This window comes from Aythya ferina (genome assembly GCF_964211825.1).
Source record: "Aythya ferina genome assembly, chromosome: 3".
NCBI classification, from domain to species: domain Eukaryota; kingdom Metazoa; phylum Chordata; class Aves; order Anseriformes; family Anatidae; genus Aythya; species Aythya ferina.
Window position 1 is genome coordinate 96,835,097 of NC_140298.1, and position 26,311 is coordinate 96,861,407.

A 26,311-nucleotide genomic window follows, 5' to 3' on the forward strand; every position below is an offset into this window, starting at 1 on the left:
AAAAAAAAAAAAAAGTAATTGAGTTAATTGTATACTCTTACAACGGCTGGAATTGTGTGAGGGTCTGTCCAAAAGTATGTGCCAAACAGTATAAACATAAAAATGAATAATTTTGTAGAAAATCACCATGACTCTCTGCACTTTCACATTACTATTTCTGCTCCCTAGTCTTTGCAGGCACAGAGGTGAGGTTAACTGCTTGGTAGTTCTCCAGATTCTCCTTTCTACCCTATTAAGAAATGGGAGTGATGTTTCCCTTTTTCCAGTCAACAGACACTTCACCTGACTGGCCTGACTTTTCAATGGAGAGAAGCTTGGCAACTGCATCAGCCAGTTCCCTCAGGAATCTGGGATGCATGTCATCAGGCCCCATAGACTTGTACCTGTTCAGTTTCATTGGGTGGTCTCAAACCTGCTCTTCATTTATAGAAGGAGGGATTTTACTCCCCCATCCCTCACCTAGAGGTTCAGGGATTCTAGAGATTTAGGAAGTCTGACTGGCAGTGAAGACTGAGGCAAAGAAGTAGATGTGAACATAGATACAAACATGAAACCTACAACCACAACTCACCAATGTGTAACTCTAAAAAGTGCATTTCACAGAAGTGTTCTTTTTTACAAAACTAAATTAATCTTCTTACCTTATCTTAAAAAAAAAAAAAAAAGTAAATTATGTATTTTTTTCAAACAATTCTTAAGGATATACTTTTAATTTTCTGCACAATTCATGAATAGGTATTTAGTGAAATCATAATTTAATTTTAGTAATTTTTGAATTTTTGTAAGGAAATTTCTGCTTTTGCAATTCTGTGCACCAGTCTCCTCCACCTTCTTATGAATTGATTGTTCATACTTACTGATTTAGAAATGAATTATTGCATGTAATAATCCAGGAATATTAGAAGATATATCAGGAGCAGGTGAACATGTGTCATTGTGTAATTCAACTGAAGAAAAAAAAAAAATCATAATTCTTAACTTCATCTACTTCCTGAATTTTGTATTTTATTGAATTATACAGTAAAGTTTTTGCTAATGTTTATAACTTTTCTATAATAAGAATGATTGTCACCACTCAGTGGTGGTGGGCAACTTTAGTATTTGATGGCTCTAATAGATTATGACAAGGACTTTCCTCTTGGTAAGAGAAAAAACAGAAGTTTCTTCACTTCTTTTTTCTAAATATCATTCTGAAATCAGTAGGAGTGCCTTCAAATTTTACTTACGATAGTCAAATAATTTGTCTTAATACTAGAACAGATCATATAACCTGTGATTGCTTTTTGAAATAATTTTCATTTCATTGTAATAGGTCATAAAGCTTGCTTTTGAAGAGTTTGAATTGGAAAGAGGATATGATACCCTCACTGTTGGAGATGCTGGGAAAGTTGGTGATACCAGGACTGTGTTGTATGTGTAAGTACAGAACTTGAACAGTTTTCCTTGGGAATTTGTTGTTATATGTTGTTCATTCTGTATTATGAGGTGTAGAATCATAGAATGGCTTGGGTTAGGAGGGACCTTAAAGATCATCTAATTCCAACCCTCTTGCCATGGGCAGGAATGCCTTCCACTAGACCAGGTTGCTCAAAGCCCCATCCCACGTGGCCTTAAATGCTTCCACAACTTCTCTGGACAACCTATATCAGTGCCTCACCACCCTCATAATAAAGAACTTCTTCCTCTAATGTCTGATCTAAGTCTCCTCCCTCTTTTAGTTTAGAGCCATTACCCCTTGTCCTATCGTTAACTATGTCAGGTGGGTTGGAACCAGATGATCTTCGAGGTCCCTTCCAACCCCAGCCATTCTATGATTACAGTCTCTGAGAGAGTCCTTTCCCAGCTTTCCTGTAGGCCTGTTTAGGTATTGGAAGGTTGCTATAAGGATATATATCTATTTAACTTCATAATTTTAACTTATGTAATATGTTTATATAATGTAAGCTTATCTAATGCATAGTTAATGTAAGCTTTATATTCAAATACTGTCAAAGAAAATGGTTCATTACAAAATTGCTCTTGGACCTTTAGAAATATCATTATGGACAGTCAAAAATGTTTCAGACCTAATACTAATGACCAAATACTATAGAGAACTCAGAGATAGGATTTTTTAAAGCAAATAAAATTGTTTATAGTATCTGAATAACTGTAATTGTATTTAACAAATAATTAAAATATGTTAGTATAGTAACTCACATATTTGATTATGTTTGGATGAACATTGTAAACTGTGTAACTCAGGACAGTAAACAGGGGAGCTTTAAAAAATTTTGATAAGGAGAAGATTTAGGGAGTTGATAAATAACTATATAAAAATGATTTGTTCTTGTACAAGCTTTCTATAGTGTCTAAACTCTAAATCATTAGCAATTATCTCATGCGTGTAACCTCATAGCTGTGCCAGTGTAGCTAGATGGGAATAGGAAGGCATACCCATGTTTAAAAAGGAGAAAAGATAAAAATCAAAGTTTATTGACTATTTAGCTCAAGTTTTATTTATGGAAGAGATTGGAATAATAATTAGAAAAAGTGTTTTAAATACATGTAAAATACCACTGAGATGGACAGATTTTAGTTTATTAATGTTACCTAGTTCTAGGATTTACATGTATAGTAAACATCTCAGAAAATCTTATCTTCAACAGCTTAATTAATGGAGGACATGACTGTGCATTTTATGAATTTTAACAATTGCTTCATCTGTAAGTGTAGCTTGTTGAAAAAGTAGTAATATTATTTTATGGTATATGCATGCTGAAATGGTTAGCTCTAGAAATAGAGTAATAGAACTTACTGAAAATTAATCTAAGTATATTTAAGCTATTAAGTTCTGACTACAGTTGTTTGTTATATTTAATAGAGTCTGTCTAGGAGCTAATTACTACCCTTAGAGCTAATTCAATAGTGGTAATCATGTATGAGGTCAAGATTATCAATCAAGATTTTTCTTGATTGATAAAATCAAGATTTTTCCTGCCATTGTTTTGTGGTCTTAAGTTCTTGTTAATTTAAATACCGCTTTGCTTTAGAAAGTCTGCTTTACTTTGAAATGCTTTTCTTTATATTTTTTTCTTGCAGCAGTTTCATTAAAACTTAATTTCCTTTTTTGGAACAGTTTCCCTTAACTCATGAATCCTTATCTATATATATAACTTTTATATACATACATTTATATACATCCATGTATATAAAAGTTATATATATATTATATACACATACATATATGCATATATGTATATAAAAGTTATATATATATATATACACATGTGTGTATATATATATAAATTTCCTCCTTTTCCTTGATACAGAGAAGAAATAGCAAACTAGTGATTCAGATCCTTCTGCTTATGTCAACTGTTTGAATCCACTAACAGTCCATGAGAAAGAGATTTTTTATTTTTTTAAATAAGTTTGTGTCTTTCTGAAAGCTGTCTTCTCATACCCTCTGAGTCTGTTCAGAGTACTGTGAAGCTTTGACTTCCATGACTTCGTTAGTTATACCAATTATCACAACATTTTTAACTTTTTTCATATAGTCGATGATTGTGCATCTCCACACTGAATTGTGTTTGGTACTGCCACCCTGTTTGAATGGTCTCCAAGTCTCCATTCATGAGCTTGCTAAACTGTCTTCAGATGGTTATGGACTGAGACAAACTAAATCAGCAAGAGCATGTATTGTCAGACACATTGGTGTCATATTCTACCCTATTTTGCCACCCTCCTAGTTGAAGAAAGTTGTCCTATGTATTGAGCTATTCTTAGGAACACCCTAAGAAAATACAAATTTAAACAAGACAAAACTAATCTGGTCTTTATTGATTTCTGCTTTTTGTTTTTCTTCTTTCTTTTTCTTTCCTATTCGAAGTCCTGGATTCACAGATTATGAGGAAATAAGTAATGTGAAAAATTTATTCAATTAAGGTTTTGGTATCTATACATTATTTTATTGCATTCCCTCTTGTTGTACAAGAGCTTTCTCTGTATCCAAACTTTGGAACAAAAAATTAATTTCTTAATGCGCTTCACAAGAATGCGTAAGATTCTTTAAGCATTCAGAAGAAAGGGACTTAAAGAAGGAAGGGGGTATTTCAGTAAATCAGAGTAACATAACAAAATATTTTAGATATGAGTTATACATCTCCTTGTTCACGTCCTTTTTGGATGGGATTCTAGGTTTAAGACAGGGAATTTCCAATAGCTTGCCTCACCCTTCAGTTCACCTTGCCTTCTATTTAGCCTCTCCACTTTTCTTATGTCTCTGCTTCTAAATTGCAATAATACTGACATCTGGTTGGTGTTGCTTAAATATTTTTTGGAGGATGATTCTAAATATGAGCTTCTGTTTACTTTTTAACTTCTTTCTTGAGAAATTCTGCACCTTCTTTCAATTTGCACAGTATTATTTTACTTATCTTGTGGTTTTTTTTTTTGGTTTGTTTGTTTGTTTGTTTTTATCAAGGCTGAGAGTTGGATGACAGAGGTTGCAGTATGTGACTCATTTGAGCAAAATGGTCTGTTGCAACAAAAGGGTTATTGTTAATTCATTACATCAACTACAGTTGCTGCCATACATCTAGTTCCTATCCCAAAAGCTTCCAATATATAAAACTTTATCCGGAGTGCAGTACAGATATCTGCTTGTGGTTTTTGGTTTGTTTGTTGAAATTTTTCAACAACAAAAAAAAATAATATTGCTAATTTTTCAACATCTCATATCAGCTTTGACAGAGATATTCTACTACACTTTACATGTTTGAATTTTGCCTCTGTCTTTTTAAAAAAAATTATCACCAAGATCTGAACAGTTGTTCATGTACAGTATTATAACCTGCTAACATGTGGTAGGCATTTTTCACTATTAAGAGATGAAGTATTCCATAAGGATTTTGGTTTTCTTAATCATTTTATTGAAACTCATCTTTTTGCATAAAGATAACCATGCCTCCACCACCATGAGGGTGGTGAGGCACTGGAATAAGTTGCCCAGAGAAGCTGTGCCTGAAAATGTTCAAGGCCAGGTTGGATGGTGCTTTGACCTAATGACAACCTAAGTCATTCTATGATTCTGTGTCAGAATTGTAGGAGTATACAGATTATTACTGATAAACTCCAAGTTTTATGGTGTGATTCACCATCTTGCCTGTTATATGTTGCATTGAAACATATATCTGTACGTACCTATCACACATTGCTGTATGAGAAATAGCATTTTCCATTTAAATTTAAGAAATCTTTGTATGCAATTTGAATTTGATCAAATTGGTTTTAGCAAGTTCTTGTGGACACATGCACTGTAAGGCAGGCAAACCAACTTCCCTTATTTTTAAAAAGCATGGCAAAAAAAATACAAACAATACAAATCTAAACAAGTGAGCACAATTTATCTCACACAGTCCTTCACTTCTCTAATAACTAATTACTTAATGAAATATTTAGGTTTTAGTTTTATTAAAAGTGTTTAATCATTGTTAATTCAAATACAGTCATTTTTCGAAGATTTCACATTGTTCTAATCTGCATAAATAGCTAATTTTATCAAAAAAAAGAAAAAAAAAGATCAGTACATGAGAGGGTTACATTGTGAATAGGCCTAAATATTATATTTTAAATACATTATTTATTTATCTGTAATGTATGCCTCAGTAAATGACTTTGCAATTTATCCTACATGCAGCCTCACTGGATCTAGTGTTCCTGATCTTATTGTAAGCATGAGCAACCAGATGTGGCTTCATTTGCAATCTGATGACAGCATTGGCTCACCAGGATTCAAAGCTGTTTATCAAGGTATGAATTAAATTAAACATTTTAAACTCATGTTATAACTTTATTTATTATATCCCCCAAAAAATATACTTCAGATATGCATTTAGTCATTTCACAGATTTACGGTTTTGATATTATCTCTATTGTTGATTAATGGATAATGGAGCTATATGGATTTGGATATATTCACAGATAAACTAAAAAGGATCTGAAGTAAAAATGGAATTTAAGTGTTCTAATGCTTTTTGCATGAAGGTCAATATAAATTATGGATTTCTGTCATCTTTGAAAAATCTAAGATGTTATATGCTGCTAACTTGTGTAATTCTTTATATTAGATACTGTTTGAAAAGTGTAGTTAGTTTTGACTTAATTCAGTTAGTTACAAAACTGAAGTTTCATGCTTCACTGAAGATCTTTACAGACCTTAGTCAAAATTAGCATGGAACAAAATCAACAGAATAGATATAGGTAAATATGATTGCAGGAAATAAGAAATACTTTAATTGAAAAACAACAACAAAAGTGATTTAAAGTGTCCTAGCCTCATTTGTGTTTCTTCAGCCTCAAAGAAATTAGAAACTTTTCAAGATAAACATAATTGTTTTTTTCTTGATTGCAAGTTTCAAGCTGATACATTCTCAGGTTGATTCATCAGAATAAAAAATACTCGTTGATATGCATGTACGTATTGAAATGCCTTGATTTTTTTATTGTTGCTGATTACATTGTACTCGAATGATGAAAAGAGCAAGAGGGAAAAATGTTTCCCAGTGGTCATCCAGGAAAGCAGAGATGGGGTGTTCACACTAGTAACTTTCTACGGACAGTCTGTCCATTGAAACAGGTGGTGGTGATGACAGGGTGATGATATTTTTGCCGTGCTTTTTCTAGAAAAAAAATATAGTATATAGTATATAGTATATAGTACTATAGAAGTACTATATACTTCTGTTTCAAACTCACTCAAACTCACCACTGATTGTTTCCATTCATGGAAGTGTTGGGAGTGTGCTAATTAGGTCATGTTGTATATTCATAGGTTGTTAAATTTTTGTGCTCATATTATTGGATAATAATTATTGCACTGTGCTTTTTTTTTTTTTTTTTTTTTGATATGAGTTGAAATGTATGATTCTGATGACAATCCACCATAAAACTATTAGGATTTGCAGGTCCATAGCCATGAGAATACAAATATTAGAACAACAAGGAAAAAGCACCATCACAGAGGCACATGGAGGGTCTTGGAAAACTGTCATAGTTGCTTAAGTGAAGTGTTACAGAATTGTGAGTGAAAAAGCAGATGTAAACCTAGATGTAGACATTACTATGTCTAAGACTTTAAGGTATCACATCATGGTATGATCAAGGATCACACTGCAACACATTCAGCATATGCAGTTATATAGCTCAAGTCTGTAGTATTGCCTAAGGACAAGTACATACTCGTTTATTTAAGTTAATCCCACCCCTTCTCATTCCTTCTTTCACTATTTCATCTTTTTCACTTGCTTAATTTTTAAGGGCTGTGTTTATTCAAACAACTTATTTTCTTCATAGAATCTATTTTTTGATTTACATAAAGTGAGAAGTGTGAGTTTATAGTGGAAAGGAAGTACTGGTACAAGTTATGTCAATTTGCATTTTGTCCTCAACCCAAAATTATGAACTTCTCATATCTCTCTGGAAAAAAATAAAAATAGATAAATAAAAAATTGATCTGCTCCATTATTTTATGCTATTGTTAGTCTTCCTGGGATTTCTAATCTTGTACTGGGTCTGGCTGGGATGTTAACTTTCCCTGCAACAGCCCATACAGTGCTAGGCAGCTGAACACCACAACTGCTCTCTCACTTCCCCTCCTTAGATGAGGTAAAACCACCACAAAAATCTAAAGACTTTACTTTTGTATGTGTATTTGCCTAATTAAAAAAAAAATAAAATAAAAAAAAAAAATCTTAATTTCATTTATGGAGTTCAACCTCTATCTTCTGAGGGCTTTTTGAAAACACCTGAAGTGTACACTGTGAACTTTAGTAGTAGCATCTTTATAACAAGTATAACAAGTATATTGTTATCACTTGGAAAGCCAAAAGCCTTCCAGTCTTGCTTTAAAACCATTTGTGTGTTTTTGGAGTTTTGGAAATTAGTTCCAGCATTTTAAAATGTGAAATGTTTATTATCTCAGAAGTATGGGAAATGTCTTATTTTTAGGTAAATTATAACTTTTCAGTTTTACCAATAACCATATAACCAATGCTCTCATCTCTATTATTAGATTTTTTATTTATTTATTTCTCTCTCTTTCTCTCTCTCTCTCTTTTTTTTTTTTTTTTTTCCTTTTTTAAACCACTCTTACAACTTATATCTGTCTGTGCTCTCAATGTATCTTCTGATTTTGGACAAGTGTAAAATCTTAAACCTCTGTCATGTCAAAGGATACCTCAATGATTCTGCTTCCTCTTTGTTTAAAAGTCAAAGAACCTGTCCAGAAATAGAATCTCATTTTAACGATGGGAAAGTTAATGATTTGTGACGTGTGACCTCAAAGTCACTGTCTTTGTGATTGCAGTTAGCTAAGAAGAAAGCAAACTTCAGGCTTTGATGGCTGATAAGTGGTGTGTAGAAGCTAAGTAAAGTGGAGCTTCTTCTTGGAGCTTCTTTTTACCCATTTGAGTTTTGCTCCGATTAGAACATGACTCCTCCTCTCCTACTTTTTTTTTTTTTTTTTTACAATTGATTGGATGAATTTTGTTTCTGTATCTATTACAGTAAAATCAATTATTTTTAATTAATATTTACAATGTATCATAGACAGCAGTTTATAGAATATTGTCTGATGAACTGGGCTTTGTCTTACTTTAACTATGAAATTGGTTATGAAATTTTGATTCTTCTATTCACCCAGCCTATGTTAGAATGTGCAGCTAAAACTGACATGAAATGGCCACTGTAAATTAGATGATATGCTTTACAGATTAACTACAGATGTGTTTCATTTAAATGGTAAATTTACTAATATTTACAGTTTACCTAATGGACTAAAGGAATAACATTTCTTTCCATATGCTTTTAGCTCTTCTTTGGCTCACCTTCAGAAACATCTTACTGTCAGAAATATGTAGTGGTACAAACAACATGCTATCTATATTCGTGTTTCTCAGATTTCTCTGAGAGATACAACTCTACACTAGTTGGACCCACAAGAAAGATTTAAGATATAGATCCTCAAGAGATACTTAACTAGTGAAATAAGAATAGTGTCACTCTATGCAGTAGAATGTGAGCTATGGAAAGCAGAGTTGGCAAAATTAATATTGAGATTAGTTTGCTAAACTGACAAAACTGATAAATAGGTACCGAGTTAGAAATACAACAGTCATCTTGATATTTATTCTGTAACTTAATTGTTGTGTAGGATGAAAGTAATTTTAACTATACATAAGTTCATTATTTACAAATAAAATGCAGGATGCTACAAATCACCTTGACTTTGTTTTTAAACTTTCTAAACCATACTGGAACCATATTATTTTTACTAAACCAAAAATTATTATTAGAAAAAATAACTATTAGAAGATAAAAATAATAATTAAAAGAAAACAATAACAACAACAAAAGCCAAATACTGAAGAATATTCTGCACCTAAGGTTACTTTCTTTAAGAACTTATTTTATAGGCAGTATCTGGAAGTCCTTCATTGTCTGTTACAGGTACCTAAAATTCTGAACAGAGCAGTTCAGTAAATTTCTGAAAGAATTCTCTGACAGTACCTACAGTTTCTGTGAAAAGGCCAGGAAATCTTTCTGTCCTAGCAGAAAGTCATATTGTAATATCATACCTAAGCATATCAAACCATCTATACAAAAATTCTTTCATTTTCATGTTCAAACATTTCTTAGTACAAATGCAAACATACTGTTATGTACATAAGATAGACAAAGCCATTGACATGTGTATTCAGGCCAGAGCATATCATGTTATGCCTTGCAACGATATCACACAATGATGTCAGGTCAAGAAGTTGGTTGGCTCTGTGCACCTTCCTGATAGCACCTAGGTCTCAGCCAAAGAAAGGTGAATTATCAGGTGAACACTGTGCCTGAGTTTGACTTATTCCACTTATGTCACGTGTGTGCCATAACTAAAAATAGGTGCTCTATGGCTGGTTAGGTCAAGGACAGATAGTACAGCAGGCTGATCATTAGACTACTTCCATGACTGTGCTCCCATCAACTGTACTACATTGATGCAGAAACGGCTGCCACAGTCAGCTTGAACTTTTAGACATAAATGCTTTAGAATTTTATTAAGCTTGGGATTTTTCTCCCACTCAAGCCTATAAACCTGTCAGCCTGATAAAAATATTTTACCTTTTGACTTCCAGACTTTTTGATAATGTGTATAACAACATCTGCTTGGCAGTCTGTTTAGAGCTCACTTTTTATTCATCCGTTTACATGATTATAAAATAATAAAGTTACTTCACTTGCCTATCCTTTAGTTCCATCACAACATTATAAAACAATCTTGGTGACCCAATGATATAATCCTGAGCATTTTATATAATTTGACATTATTAAGATATCTGATTTCAGGAAGTATATCAGCCCCTGCAAGCAGCTGAAAATGTCATGTTTACAACATTAATTTGTATTGATGCTCAACTGAGCAGTAAATCTTTAAGCTCTTCATTATGTTGTTGTTAGGAAGAAGATGCTTCTTTCCTCCTGAGACTAGTAGAAAAATACTTTCAAATATATATTTCAGTTGCTCAGATAAATGCCAGCTGTCTTTTTGTGTACAGCTATAGTACTTAGTAAATCTTAAACCTTATCCTTGTAACCTTAACCTTGTAGGTTTTACAAACACACAACTAGCTTAAATAAAGTCTGTATTCTTATAAGTGTCATTTGCAGTATCAGTATTGATATAAATCTTTGTTACTTCTTGGAAAAGTGATAAAACACACTGAAAGCAATTAAAAGAATTAGGCTTTTTTAGGACTCTCTGAAATTAGATGGTCATTTGAGGAAACAAATAAATACAGTGAAATGTTTGGAAATAAAACACCTTATAAGGTATTCAAAAGGTATTCAAGGAAAACTTTGAGCTTCTTAATTTACTCCACATCTTTTCTTAATTTACTCAATTTTTATTTTTATTTTTTTCTAAGACAATTAACAAACCAGTTTCAAAATAAGTTTTTACAGTAGAGAATAACATTGCCTGAGCTTTGTACAGTGCTTGGGGTGTCAGACAGAACTCACTTTCCTATCTAGAAAAGACAGATGAACTTGAGGAATATAACATCATAGTGATACGTTGTAATAGGTTGAGCGTTTTGAATTTTTATAGATTAGCAGGTTGTAACAGGTAAGACCAAATTTCCATCTATACCACTTTCTTTCCCAACAACAGATGTTTAGTGTAGCGCATAAATAGGGGAAAGGCTATATCACTGCAGTAGTCTTTCTCTCCCTCTGAAATTAAAGAAATAACAAATAGATAAATTGTGTAAGTAAAAATTCTTAAGTACATTTTATACCTTTTTTTACTTTTATACTAATTACATAACTCTGCTTCTAACATCCTCTTTTCATCTTCTTTGACACTTGCCAATGTCTTCAGCCAAGTCTTTATATCTTTATGCTAATTATGCTCCGTAGACATACAATCAATATCTCTTATTTGTCTGAATCTGTTTACAGATTATTGTATAGATGCTCAGTTATAATGTTTAAACAATGTATTAGTTTCTTTCACTGTAACCTTGAAAGTAATTCAGGTTTTTTTTTTTTGCTAATAATGGAGATTCTCAATCTGCTGTAAAGAAATATGTATGTAGGAAAAAATGCTGACTGATCAGTTTGCTGGCTGATACCTCTGTGCATTTTGAATTTTCTCATTTTATTGAAGAGTACCATTATTAATGTGCTGCAATATTTAAACTTCAGCATTAAAAAAAAAAAAAAAAAAAAAAAAAAAGATAGATCTAAGTACCCTCAACACTTTACATGTGGCTTAGTGGCTTAACAGTATGCAGCATGTATTCTTTCTTAACTATATTGCGTGACTGTGAATGAGAAGCCTTCCTCTCCCTTCCCCTCCAAACAACAGCTGAGTCTGATTTGACATGTGCATTCACATTGTTTCAGTGATAGGCTCAACAAGTTAAAACTTATCAGGAGTTGAAAGTCTTTATTTGCCTCTTTGTGTAAAAATATTATGCATTGCAACAATAACATGTTGTCTATGAATAAGAAAGAATTGTTGTGTTTATTTCAGCCAGTGAAGATTATTCTTTTAGTGAAGCTTCTCTGGAAAGTAGTTTTACATCATAATTAAACACATTCCATGTAGAAAATAGTTCAGACACCTTTATTGTGTTGTAGAAAGGAAAATGTTATATAGCTTTCCATTCAGGTTAATTATTCAGTATGCTTGACTTTAGCATAAATGTTACTTCCAGATTCTAATTAAAATTTAATTAAAGGTTTACTACAATCATATTTTTAAAAACCATTAACATTACATTTTTTGTAAAGGCTAGAAAGCAAAAAAAAATCTAAAAATAAAGCTGACATTTTCTAAGAAAGAAAAATAAGATGTAAATGAGAGTTAAATGTAAGCATTACCTAATAAATAGTATTATTATTTTTTTTTAATATATGTCTGAGAGCATTGTTCAAACACTTCTTGAACTCCAGCAGACTTGGTGCCACGACCACTGTCCTGGAGAGCCTGTCCCCACCCTCTCTCTCAGTGAAGAACCTTTTCCTGACATCAGCCTGGACCTCCCCAGTCATGGCTTCATGCCGTTCCCTTGGATCTGACTCCCTTGGATCTGACTAACAGGGAGATGGGTCTAGATGGGTCTTTTTCTGCACAACGAGTACGTAGGGAGTCTGAAGTGAATGACTGTGTTTTTGAAACATAAGTCCAACTCTTCTTAGCAGATATAGTTCACTTAAAAGTTTGATAGAACTTCACTATTTAAGTAAATGGAAATGTGCAGTAAGTTTATAACACTTAAAACTTCCCCACTTAGCTGTCTTTTAAATAGTTGTATTTATTACAGAAGATGCCACAGTGTTTGCTCCATGACTTTAGCTTTCCACATACATTACCTGTGATGATAATCATTTCACTTCTTTACAATCCAAAATAATTGTAACAGTTTACTAATAGGTAGAGTGTGTTTCAGAACATGGTGAAATATGCAGAACGTCATGTGAAAACCAACAACTGAGATTGCTTATTTGGCCTTCTTAAGCATCCTCCATCATTTATAAAGTTTCTGCAAATGACCACCTGAAAGAAAAGTACATCACAGCTAAACAGAAACACATAGTTATTAGTTGTTTGTTTGTTTGTGCAATATTATGATACATTCTTATATCAGTATTTGATTTTTGTGACAGTTTTCAGTTTTTATTTTTTTTTTAACTAGAAGGATCAAGCCTCAAGTCTATCCTCTATTTTGGAAGCGTTTTGGTGCATGACACCTATGTACTTGTTTTTAAAATCAACAACTAGATTTCAAATGAGCAGTAAGTCAAGCATTCATATTGCTTCCTCAGTGTTGCCACCTATGTTAAGTATTATTTTCCTGTTTGTATTACTTTAAGAAACCATCCTTTTTGCAGTGGTAACAAATGAATTGCTTAAATGATGTGGTAGCTGACACTTTTGACTCTATTCTAACACTTACGTTTTCTTTAGGTATATCCTCCTGGAGAAATGTATCAATGTGATATTAAAGGTGACAGCTTATCAATGAAGTCAATAGACTTATAAAGAAAACATTGTTTTAGAAATCTTGCTAAATATTTAATTTGCCTCTAAAAAAATAAAAATAAAATATTCAATATTATTGCCATTTACTGAAAAACAGATAAAAAAAAAAAAATTCCTTGCGGCAAATATTTATCTGGCACAATACAAAAAAAATAAAAAAATACATCTATCTAAACCAGCAAAACTTGGAAAATGAATAAACCACTATGTATTTATGATGCAAATATCAAAGTTAATCTTGTGCTAGGAGTGCTTTGACTGGCACAAGATTTTCTGTATGTTTATGCATATTGTCAGCACTTCAGAGTCACCATAAATAAGTATTTTTATGAAACAATACAGGATAATTCAATAAATAAAAATATATTAAGCCTTCATTCTCATGAGATTCTGGTGTTCATTTGACAAATTTTCCTAAAAAGAGAACATACACAAAATCTTGTTTATAGTTAAGTCTTCATGAAATCAAGTTTTAAAAAAATAAAAATACATATTTATGCACTTATAGATATTTAAACTGCATTTCATGTGTTAGTTTTGCTGCTGTACAAAAAGATTCATTTTTATTTGCTATGTAGAATGGATATTATTACCCTTTGACGGATTACTATTAAAGTCACCATTACCTGCATGTTTATTCTTATTCTGTATCTGCAGAAGTATATATTATTTCTGAAAGTATGTATTATTTCTGAAAATTAATTACAAGGATTTCTGTAATTTCAAAGGGTTTGATTCTTGTTTCATCTCAAAATTTACCCAACGTTCTTCATGCTGTGGTTTTCTTATATGTGTATCAGAATACACTGCACGCTAAAAAATGAATTCTGTACATTTTGTGTAAAATCTTAAAATCTGTTCAACTTGCATTTATTTTTATTATATATAGGGGACATAGGAGTTTTCCCTCTTTCTATTTGTGACAAAAATATCCTGGTAATCATTTAATATAGTAAATATTTTTACTAATCCATAGCATAATATTTTTTCCAATTCCACAGCTAAAAGAGACCATATACTTTTATCACTAGAAATCTATTCTATATTACATGTATATGAAACTAAAAATCATACATGGCAATATCAGATAAAGAAAAAATGCTTATTCGCAGGATAGCCATCTGCCATAAAAACAAGCAAACAAACAACCTTTAAAATTGGGTCTTTCATGATAATTTTGTGAAAAATAATCTAGGAAACTGTGCTGATACCTTGTTTGTTAACTACTTGCTGTATGTTATTAACTCGTATCTCATTAGAATGATTTATAAGAAGGAAAACAGCTTCACTTGAGCATCCCTTATCATGACGATCTTCTATAATGCAGGCTGGGTTTGACTCAGAGAGAGGGAGTGCACAGAGCCAGAAGGAGCCTGACATCACAACAGGAGCAGGGGACCCCTTACCAGAAGAGGGAACAGACAGGTTTTTTTTGTTTGTTTGTTTCCCTAAAGAGCCATAAGAGATGACATGGAGTTTGCTGCAACCCAGGAACTACCTTGAGACTGCACTTGTATTTTTAAACAGAATGTAGCTGGGGATTGTATTCTTGTTCTGATGATATAGCAGTGTAACATGGCCCTGTGGAGGGGTCTTGTTTACCCACAGACAAATCGTGTGTGTGTGTGTGTTTTTATATGTCTTGGGGTAGGAGAGAGGTTGTTATTTCTGTGTGTTAATGCAGGCCATGATTCATGTTTTCATAGCATGAAACAAGGTATGGATCACAATTTGGGATGTGATGAGGCATGTCTGAAGATATAAAGCCTGTGGAGTGGTGCTGAGTGACTAGAGTATAGAAATGAAATTTGAATGCAGTCTTGGCAATCCAGTCCACTAGGGAGCGGTCCCTAGTGCTTGCTGTCCCCCAAATCATGTCTTAGAGAATGCTGGTAGGCATCATTAGGAAGCATGATAGACTTTACGAATTGTGGGTGGTTGGAGATCCAGTGTTCAAGCTCATTCTTGTTCCTGCTTTATTTAATAGTAGAGATTTAGGCAGAGTAGCTAGCCTAAGAACAACCTTGGAAGAAAGCACTTGCATAGCAAAGTCACAGTGGGAAGAGAAGGAATGGTGCACCAACCTTTCTTTCTTTATACATTTCAAAGAGTATCTCTGTGCTGTCTCTTTAAAAACTTTGTTTCTTTTGGTGTTGCCTAGCAAAAAAGATGCTATGCTTTCAGATATTGTTTATTCAATTACAAGTCTACACGTGCAGTGTTATATCAGTACCCAGATTACTTAATATCTCTTGTTTAGCTTACTAAATAGTTTTTCTTATTAATTTGTGTAACTTTGTTGCAAATTTATTTTTCTTTTGTACTTACAGATATGTTTATGCATGTGTGTTTTGTGTGGTAACCTGGTAGAGACTAGGAGAAAGAAAGATTCTCCACTTTTCATTCGAGTAGCCAGATCTGGTGGGATGGTCTTCCCACAGCTCAGATGCAGGTCTTAGGGTTGAGGTGGGGAGAATCTATTTGCTTTGGATCACTGGAGCTGGCAGGATGGTCTATATACACAGACGGTGCTTTGACACCCGTCTAGCCCATTATCGCTAGGGTGCTGGTGTATGACATTGGTGCACTCCATATGAGCTTCTGCCTGCACAGGATGCCATCTAGATCCTTGGAGGCCTGGTCACAGGTCACCTCCACCAATTCCCAATATGTTGTTTAAGTTTGTTTTGTAAAAGTGATGCCTTATGAAAGATATACTGGAATTTAATGCTATGAACTTCTTAATTTTTTCATATAATAGATTCATTTTTACTGTTGTTGAGATCAAAAATTTCTGAAATTTCCTGTTCATATGCCTTTTTCCATCTTCTAAACTCAACTGAAAGCTTACTATTACCTGCATTTTTAGGATTTTATTGAGGCTACTGATGTGCTTCTAGATGTTAAATTTATGGGAAATATAGACACTTTTTTTTTTTTTTTCATTCAGACACAAAGATACTATTTGCAAAATCCTCTTTTTTTTAAAAAAAAAAAAAAAAAAGGCTTATTTCACTAAACAGTTGCTTCAGAGTTCTTCAATACTTTATTCTTTCGGAGTCCTTTCACCAGCTGTGTGATTTATCCATTCAGCTCATAAACAGACATTAATTTCACACGTTGACTAAAATTGATTTGACATGCAAACACCTCCACCTGTTACAAAGTCAGCATATCCTCCAGAGCAGCCTTTTTACAATGCTCTCTTGTTTTATTAGCAATTTAGATGAAAGCAGGTTATTATTATTCAAGATAAAATAATGATTTATAATAATGATTTATCTTTCTGTGCAATTTAAAAAATGATAGCTCATAATTCAAAATGTTGACAAGAACAATTTTAAGCCTTTTTTATAATATATTTGTTATATGCATGATATTATGTAAAAATAAGACCCATTCAGATTATTAAGTGTGTGAATTACTGAATTAGGTTAACAAAAAGATATAATGACCCCCTAATTTGGTATTGTGTGTGCTTGCATGTTGGTTTTACATCTAAACACTCTTCTGAGTGTATAATATCACTCAGTTTTCTTTTAATCATAAAGAATTAAGGATGTTTACCACAAAATGGATCTTCTAAAAACATGTAATCTTGGAGTTTTCTGAATATAGCTCATAGAACATTGTACAATGAAGATTTCTACATTTGAAAACTAATGAACTACATTAAATAAGCTGTTTGTGGAGATAAGGCTATAAAGTATATGCCAATTGTAGGTGAAAAACATCATATTAATACAGTAAGTAATATAACAGTTTCAGAAATGAATTAAATTTGGTCAGCGGTACAAATGACCTGCATTGGCCACAGTTTCAGTCTGTAATATGATCTTGCAAAAAGAAACAAACAAAAACCCGTGGCATTTGTAATAATTCTGCATTTTATTACAGACCAGTAATCTATTCTTTTGTAGTAGATTTTTTTAGATCTTTTGTAATGTACTCTGCCCTGACTTTCCAGGCATGGACAATCCTTTCTTGAGTAGGAAATGATAGCAATAATTCATAGTAAGATTTCAAAGCAGCAATTTATTTACAAATCAATCGTAGACTTGGCATTATTATATTTTTTATTTTTTTAAGTTCCCTTTGTTTTTCCTTCAAGTGTAAAAGACTGCTTTAGTGGTTAAAGAACTTTTAGAAAGCAGAGTACTATTTACTTCAAAACAAAATCATTACAGTTAGGACACATAATAAAGCAATAAAAGTTTTACTGCTATGCTAGCAATGTCAGTTATATAAAATAAATGAAGTACACCACTCCTTGTAGAGACAGATGCAGATTGGTTTCAGTCAGTGTCTTTAGATATGCGTGTTGATCTGTTTGTCCTCTCTTTCAAAAAGAAAAAATAAAAAAATAATAAAAAAAAAATTTCCCTCAGGAAGTGAGTATATTTGGTTTGTTTAGATGCTGTAGGGTGGTATCAGCATGTGTGCACTTGCATAACCGTCCTCGCAGAACTAAGAGCACACAAACCTTTTGGATTTTTCCTATCGTCTGCAGCACCCTCCGTGCTGTCTTAATGCCATTTCCAAGTCTTATTGGCGCTTTTTATTCTGTAATGTTTTTATTGCCTTTGCATGAAATAGTTTGCAAAAAAAAGGTTTTGTACAGTCACCTTTTATGGACTGATACAACATTATAAAAATTTTGAATCTGTTAATGCTTCTATTGTTTTGCATTACTATGCCATATAAATATTACTGAATTTCATTGAGTATCATTTCTCACACTTACTCAGCTTGCAACTGAACTTTTTTGGATTTGTAATTCCAAATATTATGATAAACAATTGAGTTCAGTTGAAAATCTAATCCACTGCTTCGATGCACTTCCATAGGTTTCTATTTTGCTATTTTTCTAACAGCAGTATATAGAGAAGAGATTTTTAAAGGATTTTAGCAAGAAATGTAAGTCAAATAAAGCTTTATTTATTTTTTTATTTTTTTTAAGTTTCCATTCATTTTCAAAAAAATGCTCAAGGAAAGTGGACACGACCTATTTGTTGTGATTGTCTTCTTATCTGCTAAGGTTGAAATTATATAAAATAAACTGAGGGTATATGATCTATTTGCTTCTTTATGCTATAGATATTTGTATGGAGTATTAGCGTGTTTTCACCAGAACATGCACCTTAATAGGAACCATTAAGATGTATATTTCCATTTTGTATATATTAAAACATAAAAGTTTGTTGCAATGAATTAAAGTCATTGCCATTCATTCTTATGTATAGTAAATATTTTCCCATCCTACCACATCACAGTCCTCTGCTTCATATTAGAAGCCATAAAAAGATGATCTTCATTAAAAAAAAAAAAAAAAAAAAAAAAAAAAAAAAGTTTGGAATAGATGGTACCTTAACTAAAGCTACACAAATGTACCATGGGCAACACATACAATCTCTGTGTAGGCTGAAATGTAGTAAGAAAAGGTATTCTAGGCATCACTGCAGTCTTTCCTTTCCAAACTGAAAACTAATGTCACTCTACCATTTCCTTTGTATGTGTACTGTATCAAATTGTAAAAGCAAAAATCAGACAACTTTTATATTCATAGTTTTATCAAAGGTCTAGTCTGGAATATTTCACAAGCCCTTCATAGTACCACAGTTAGTAGTTTTGTTTGTTAGTTTTTGTTTCTGATCTTCTCCTTTCACTTCAATTGGACAGTTAATAGTGATGTAGTAGAGTTAGACTCCATCAGGGTCTCTCCTTCTCTCTTGTGCCCTCAGCATAAACCAGCCTTTTTTATTTTTCTTCTGAGTGTGAAACTTTAAAAGCAAAACGTCAAATGGATTTTTCCACCTGAGATATCCACACAATCTATGCAATACAATGGCTACTACTGACCAACTATTTTTTTGTAATAGCATTTATATAACAAATTGTTAGGAATGGGCTAAGAAAGTATATGCTAAGCTAATTGGAGCACTTCTGTTGCCTAATGATAATTCTTTATTCACATTTATGCTTTGAGACACTCTTATTATCTAATTTTCATCCATTTAATATGTGTTAAATTGATTTTCTGTGATGCCAGTTCTTAATTAGGATGTCATGTGTTGCTAATTTAAATGGCTTAAAGAAGACAAAATACACTGTGAGGTTTATAATCTAAATACCTATTGTTTGTATGACATGAGCAATTTTCCATAAAAACATGTTAAATGGTGTTAATTGTATTTTCATCCCTTAACTCTTTAGAAGTAGACTCCTGTGTTGGCTGTTCCATCACTTTGATAAAAACACAAAGGTCTATTTGCTTGCACTTTTAATACAGGTAACACATTGGTTACTTTCTGGACAAGTACCACATCTTACTTGCCAGGACTCAAGATATCTTATTTCTGGACAAATATTTTCAAAGATATTCTGCTCTAAAACAATAGAATGCATAACATTGTCACAGTTTGAGTGAACAAATTATACACAATTTTCCATGCAAATGCACAGGTCCATGTCTCATTACAATTCAACATGGATAACACTGTATGGTTTGGTTGTACAGAGTTAAAATTCTATTTGCTTTTTAAAGTTTTGGTAGACACAGTTGTTACTGTGTTGCTACAGAAAACATCCTATAACTATTTAGTAACCTATACAAATTGTTATAAAGATAAGAAGGGACCCTATTTCCTTCCTTTATTCTGTTCTTTCCTTTCTTAGGCGCACTCCTGCATTTTGACGGGGATTTTTGTGACGTATTTCTTTAGAATTTTTTATACAACTCTAGATCTCATATAGTGATTTTGACCCTGAATTTTGGTTTACAGGGGCTAGCAGCAAATTCAGAGAGTATAACTTAATATTGATTTGTTTGCATTATATGGCATAAGAAGCAGAAGACTTTCCACAATGAAAAGGGTCCTATGGACAATATGTATCAGATTTCTGGACTTGAGGTCATGAATGAATTCAGAAGCTCCCTGGCAGAAGTATTTTCTTGTGGGTTTCCATAATGATTGCTAACACCTGATTGTAGTAATGGTTGGAACTAATACTTTTTCCTCCATCCTTCCTCACAAGTTGCTACTTCCAGTAGCAGAAGTACTTCCAGCTACTTCCAGTGTGGTACTTCCAGTTTTCTCCACGATTGCCATGTGAAAGAACAGTTCTCTGTATCTATGGATTACTATTAGGAATTACAACTTCCAGGAATCCATGGAAAGGTTTAATGTGAAGTATGTTAATAATAAAGTCAAGAAAAGAAAGATTTTTTTTCTCTCTCTCTTACCCTGCGAGGATACAGACCTCATATTTATGAGTGCTGTTTAGAATACAACTCATTGAAGTTCCATCTACTTTTCACGCCTATAAGTACATTCCTTATATAAAAATCCGGAGATTTTGTGTTTGTTTGTTTTTAAACTATTCTCTTGCACGTTTTTAAATAAAAAAGGAAGTTGTGTTCTGTATATTTCAGTTTCTTAGCATTAAGTAAATAAGTGAATTCTCTTCCTCAGTATGAGTGAGGAATGGAAAGTACTTTTCCCTGTTTCAAAAGAAATAAGTGTGTTGGGTGTTTAAAAACAATATTAAATTATATATGATCTCTATAGAGTTTGGGTTTTATGTCTATTCTGACTTAATGTCCTTCACTCTAGGTCCTAATCAGTAAGTGAAAATCAGCATTATAACAGCTGATTTTATTTGAGTTTATTCTTATAAGAATAAACAGGAAGAAAACCCCCAAACCCATGATTAATGCAACTATATTAAGTTGTTCTGTACAAAAATAGGGAATTCTAAAATAAGGCAGACTTTACTTAAATTTTATATTTAACATAATATTTGTAATATTGTTTAACTAACATTTTAGAGATCACTTGGATTACACTTCAGGTCTGAAGAAACAAGAACTGTGATTTCAAGAAATACGGCAAATGCATTTTTCCACTACTCAGCTTTTAAAATCATCTTTTAAAGTTAATCTCTCTCTTGAGGTAGTCTCAATTATTACTGTTACAAAAACTGGCAAGCAGCAGAAATGAAACTGACTTATCTAATTTTTTCCATCTCAAAAATACCTAAAACAGTGGAGTAACTTTGCTTTATATAGAATTGTTAAATAATGAAACATAATATATAAAGTTTTCAAAAAGCTTGGGTTTTGTTTGGAATACTGAAACAATTACAACGGAAACAGAAGTTTTCCTCATATGCACATGGAACTTCCTGCATTTCACTTTGATATGTTTATAAATAAATACATCAGCAATTTGTTCTAATATATTTTCATCTTAAATGAAACAGGCATATAATTCCTTGGATACTGTTTTCTGCAGTTTTTGAAACAGTTATTTCAGATGCTCCTCTCCACTAAGCTGAGATCTCCCTTGTCCTCCATAAGTTCTTGAAGATAATTGCTAATAGTTTATAGACCTCTTCAGTTTAAGTACTGTAATATCAATTTAATTTGGACCTGTTCCCTGGAATATGTTTATATTTTCTAAAAAGTCTTTAATCTGTTGTTTTCCAGTCCTGTCCTGTTCTTCGTTATCCTTTCCTGCTAGCTGTTTTTTTGTTTTGTTTTTGTTTCTTGTACATTTAATGACTGTCTACAACCTCCTTTATGCCTTTTAGCTTTCCAGTTTTCTCCTCCATCCTACCTGGGGATAGCGATTGAGTGGCTTTGTGGTACTGTGTTGGGTCTGTCTGAGCTGGAGTCACCTTTTCCCTGCAGCAGCCCGCACAGTGCTGTACTCTGCACTCGTAGCTGGAACAGCACTGATATCACTCCAGTGTTGTGTCTATTGCTGCATAGTGCTGGCACAGCATCAGGACTCCTTCCAAGCCCCCAAGAGCCAGCAGGCTGGGGGTGGGCAAGTGATGGGGAGGGGACATTGCTGGGGCAGCTGACCTAAACCAACCAAAGGGATATTCCATAACACCTGATGTCACACTCAGCAATAAAAGGGGGGGCTCTCGTGGGGGAGGGGGCTGTTCCTCCTGAACAACCACTACGCGTTTGAGGCCCTGCTTCCCAGGACGTGGCCGAACACCGCTCGCTGATGGGAAGTAGAGAATAATTTTTCCTCTCTCTGTGCTTCCGCGTGGACTGATTGCTTCTTTTGTCTCTGTTTTTCCTCCCGTTCCCTTTCCCTTTAATTAAACCTTTCTTGTCTCAAACCTCGAGTTCTCTATGTTGTATTTTCTCCCCCTTCCTCTTTGAGGAGAGGGGGGGTGAGAGAGCGGTTGTGGTGGAGCTCAGCTGCCCACCTGAGTAAAACCACCACAGGTACATAGCTGCCTGCTGGGTTAAAACACAAGAGTATACAGTGATAAATCAAGAGAAGGTGACAATCCAAGAGCAATTCCCTAGTCATGCATAGTTCAAGTGTTTCCTCTTTGTTTCTTAGTAAGATTTTCTTTCATGCATTTGTTGTATCACTTTTTGTGATACACCTAAATTTCACCCAACAAACGGAGAAATCCATGTGTGAAGAACACCTTAGATGTTTTAAGCCCGTTGACTACCTTGATAAGCCTTAGTTCTTCTATTGTGAGACAGTGAAGAGTCAATTCCTATTTATGCTTTTTATTTCACTTCTTATATGTTTTGTTGTTGTTTTTTGTTTGTTTGTTTGTTCTTTAATATATGTATAGGTTTTATAGCTCAATTCCTCAATCATCTCTTTTTAAAGTTGAATTATATGGCCAATGCTGTGATTTTATCATTACTGGTTAAAGGCTGTAGCTTTATTGAAGCAACAGTGTAGGATCTCAGGACCTACCCTTGCCTGAGTCTGATTTTAGCTTGTTTTGATATTGTCTGTATTCAAGTAATTACTGCCAAACATGGCTATATGAATGCCACACATGATAAAGGCTTGAGAAGCCTAGGTAATTGCTGCATTAGTAGAGGCTGGGGCAGGCAGTTGTACAACTTTCAGACTGTAGCTGGACACCAATGGGAAGGAAACAGGCAGGGAAAGAAAAACTGGAAAATTAACCTGTCATTGTACCTGCAAGCTCAAAATTAATTGTTTCCATATTTATGATTCTGCAGTTGTTGATAATGAATTTCATTGTTATTTCATCAGTCAGTTAGTTGAGACAATAAACTTCTCTGCAATGAGTAACAGAAAACTTTGAACTCATTCCTGTTCAAATTTCATCTACATCTACCCTGGACAATCATAAAACTGATCATTAAAAAAAATAATAAATTCTTTTTCTTTGTGATTTTTCTTTATTCTCTGATAGAATATTTAAGTACACAGCAAATATTAAATTTAACAAAGTTGTCAAATAGATTTATTTTTTTTCTTTTTGATTACTTTAAAGCATTTGTATATATATGGTATTGTATTATTACCAACAAGCCATCTCTATGCTATGATAACAGGCAGTTAGTTTAAAGAGACTTCCTATTAAAAAAAAAAAAAATCATAAAATCATGTTGGCTTTCCATCTATCTGGTTCTAAGGTCATGTTTGGTTTTAATATTGATATAGAATTCAACAAAATAGAAGCAACTAAAATTGATCTAGTGGATATGATCTGTGGCCTTTTTGATGACAGCAAGGACAAAAAAAAATCAGAGAAACTGTGAGACATCCCTTAGAATGCTGCTGGGAACTATATGACCTGTGAAGGAGGCTTTCTCTTTTTATAGTTGGGGATTGACAGTAAATTGTATTGTATCTTTTCTTTGAAGGAATTTACTGGAATAATATTAAAATTGTTATCACCTATGAAATTACCCTGTAAGGCCACTCTGTTTTTAGCTATAGGCCAACCACATTTTAGCTTTAATAGCCAGCTTTACAGTCTAAATATGTGCTATTTGAAATATATATTTTTTTCTGTTAATTTTGATTTATTTTTCACTTTCAGTAGTTATTCCCATGTTCCTTTGCAGGAATCATATATATATATATAAATATATATATATATATATATAATAATTTCATTCTCTTACCTATGTTCTCTGTTCTCTTCAGTATTCCTGACGCGCGCTCTCTCTCTTTCTCTCAATCTCTCTCTCTCTTTCTCTCTCTCTCTCTGTATAGGGGTTTCTTTATCTGTCAGTATTTTCAAATTCCCATAATTTTCAACAACATATTGGTATTTGGGAAACCAGTATTACACATGCATTTCAAAGAAGGCTGAAACGTTTTTCCATATAAACAGTAGCATTTTTGTGCTTCCTCAGGTATTTGTAAGACTAGCTTTCTGCCTCGTTAAAAAGAAAAATCATATTAAACAGAAGGGGCCTTTTGTAAATTCTGGTTCCTTTTCCTATACTGAAACTATTGTTTTATAATACTGAAAGCTCCTGCATAATTTACAGATGGTCTATTTCTATAGACCACCGTGGTTTCCTGTGGAAACAAGAAAAATGTACTTTAGAGGAATAAAGTATTTAGGGATACTTAGTTGAATTCTCTGCTCCATCATAAATTTGCTATGCAAATCTTTTACAACTGCAATCTGTAAATCTTTTCAGGAGTGGTAAAACCATTGCTGATTCTGCTTTCTATTTTTCCTGTGCTGAAGTCCTAGACAAGCTCTCTGTTCCTGCCAATGAAGAAGTACTTACAGTTTAAAATATTTATTGTGTAATTTAATTGTTGTATTGAAGAATTGTGGTATTCCCTAAGAAGACAGGGAAGAACGTATGTGTAGGTTGAAGTAATGTCTATTTACCTCATTTGTAACGTGTCTATTCATAACTCTTCTGCCTGTCAAATATGATGGATTTAACAAACATACTGGATTTATGTCACAGTACAGTTGCAGACTTTATCTTTTTATATATTACTTCCTTTTCATTAAGAAGGCTTTAAATGACATTGCTTGGGACTCAGATTTGAATTCTAACATTCAGATAAAAGATGTAGGGCAAATACAATATGTTACTGCTCCAAATAGATTTTATTATTGAGATCAATGCAAAGATCACCTTAAAGCATTATGGTATACAATAAATAATATAAGTGGGAATAATTAAAACACAGCATCTGTTATATCAAAGTCTGTTCTGCACAACAATATTTTTTCTGTCTGTTCTAAACTTAGGAAAGTGTTTTTCAAGTGTCAGAGTCTGCTGTGTCAGGTATTCTAAATGTCACTGCAGGAAGATATTCTATATTAGATGTAAGGAAGAAATTCTTTACACTTTGGGTGGCAAGGCACTGGAACAGGTTGCCCAGAGAAGCTGTGGATGCCCCATCCCTGGAGGTGTTCAAGGCCAGGTTGGATGGGACCCTGGGCAACCTGATCTAGTGGTAGGTGTCTTGCCCGTGGCAGGGGGGTTGGAATTGGATGATCTTTAAGGTTCCTTCCAACCCTAACCATTCTGATTCTAGGGTAAAAAGAAGATATAAACAAAGTCATCATTTTTCTTGTATTTAAACACAAACATTTATGACCTGTTATAAGAGTTTAGATGTTAAACTGAAAAGGTCCAATTTGATGCAGAAATAAACTTCCAAACTATTTTTTTTTTATTATTATTATTTTATTTTTTTTAAATGTGCACCTGCCAGTTTTCAGATTATAGGTTCCCTTAAATTGTCTTGGATGATAATTACAAAATGTAGTCAAATATGTAGTCAAATTCATGAATTTAGACTTTAAAGGTATTAACTTTGACTATCTGGCAGACCTTGAGCTACTGAAGTTTGACTATTTATGTGTGAGGATATTATTAATGCTCTATAGAGAAAAGATGTATCTAGTTACAGATTTATTGATTTGATTATGATTCACTGATCATCT

General features: G+C 33.1%; 1 protein-coding gene across 1 annotated transcript in view; it reads left to right on the forward strand.

Moving 5' to 3' along the window:
• CSMD1 (CUB and Sushi multiple domains 1) overlaps positions 1 to 26,311 on the forward strand; it is a 1,186,176-nt gene that overhangs the window by 858,732 nt on the left and 301,133 nt on the right. The window contains exons 11-12 of the mRNA XM_084516291.1: positions 1,313 to 1,416; positions 5,681 to 5,793. Coding sequence (XP_084372417.1) covers positions 1,313 to 1,416; positions 5,681 to 5,793 — 217 coding nt within the window. The remainder of the gene's footprint in view (positions 1 to 1,312; positions 1,417 to 5,680; positions 5,794 to 26,311) is intronic.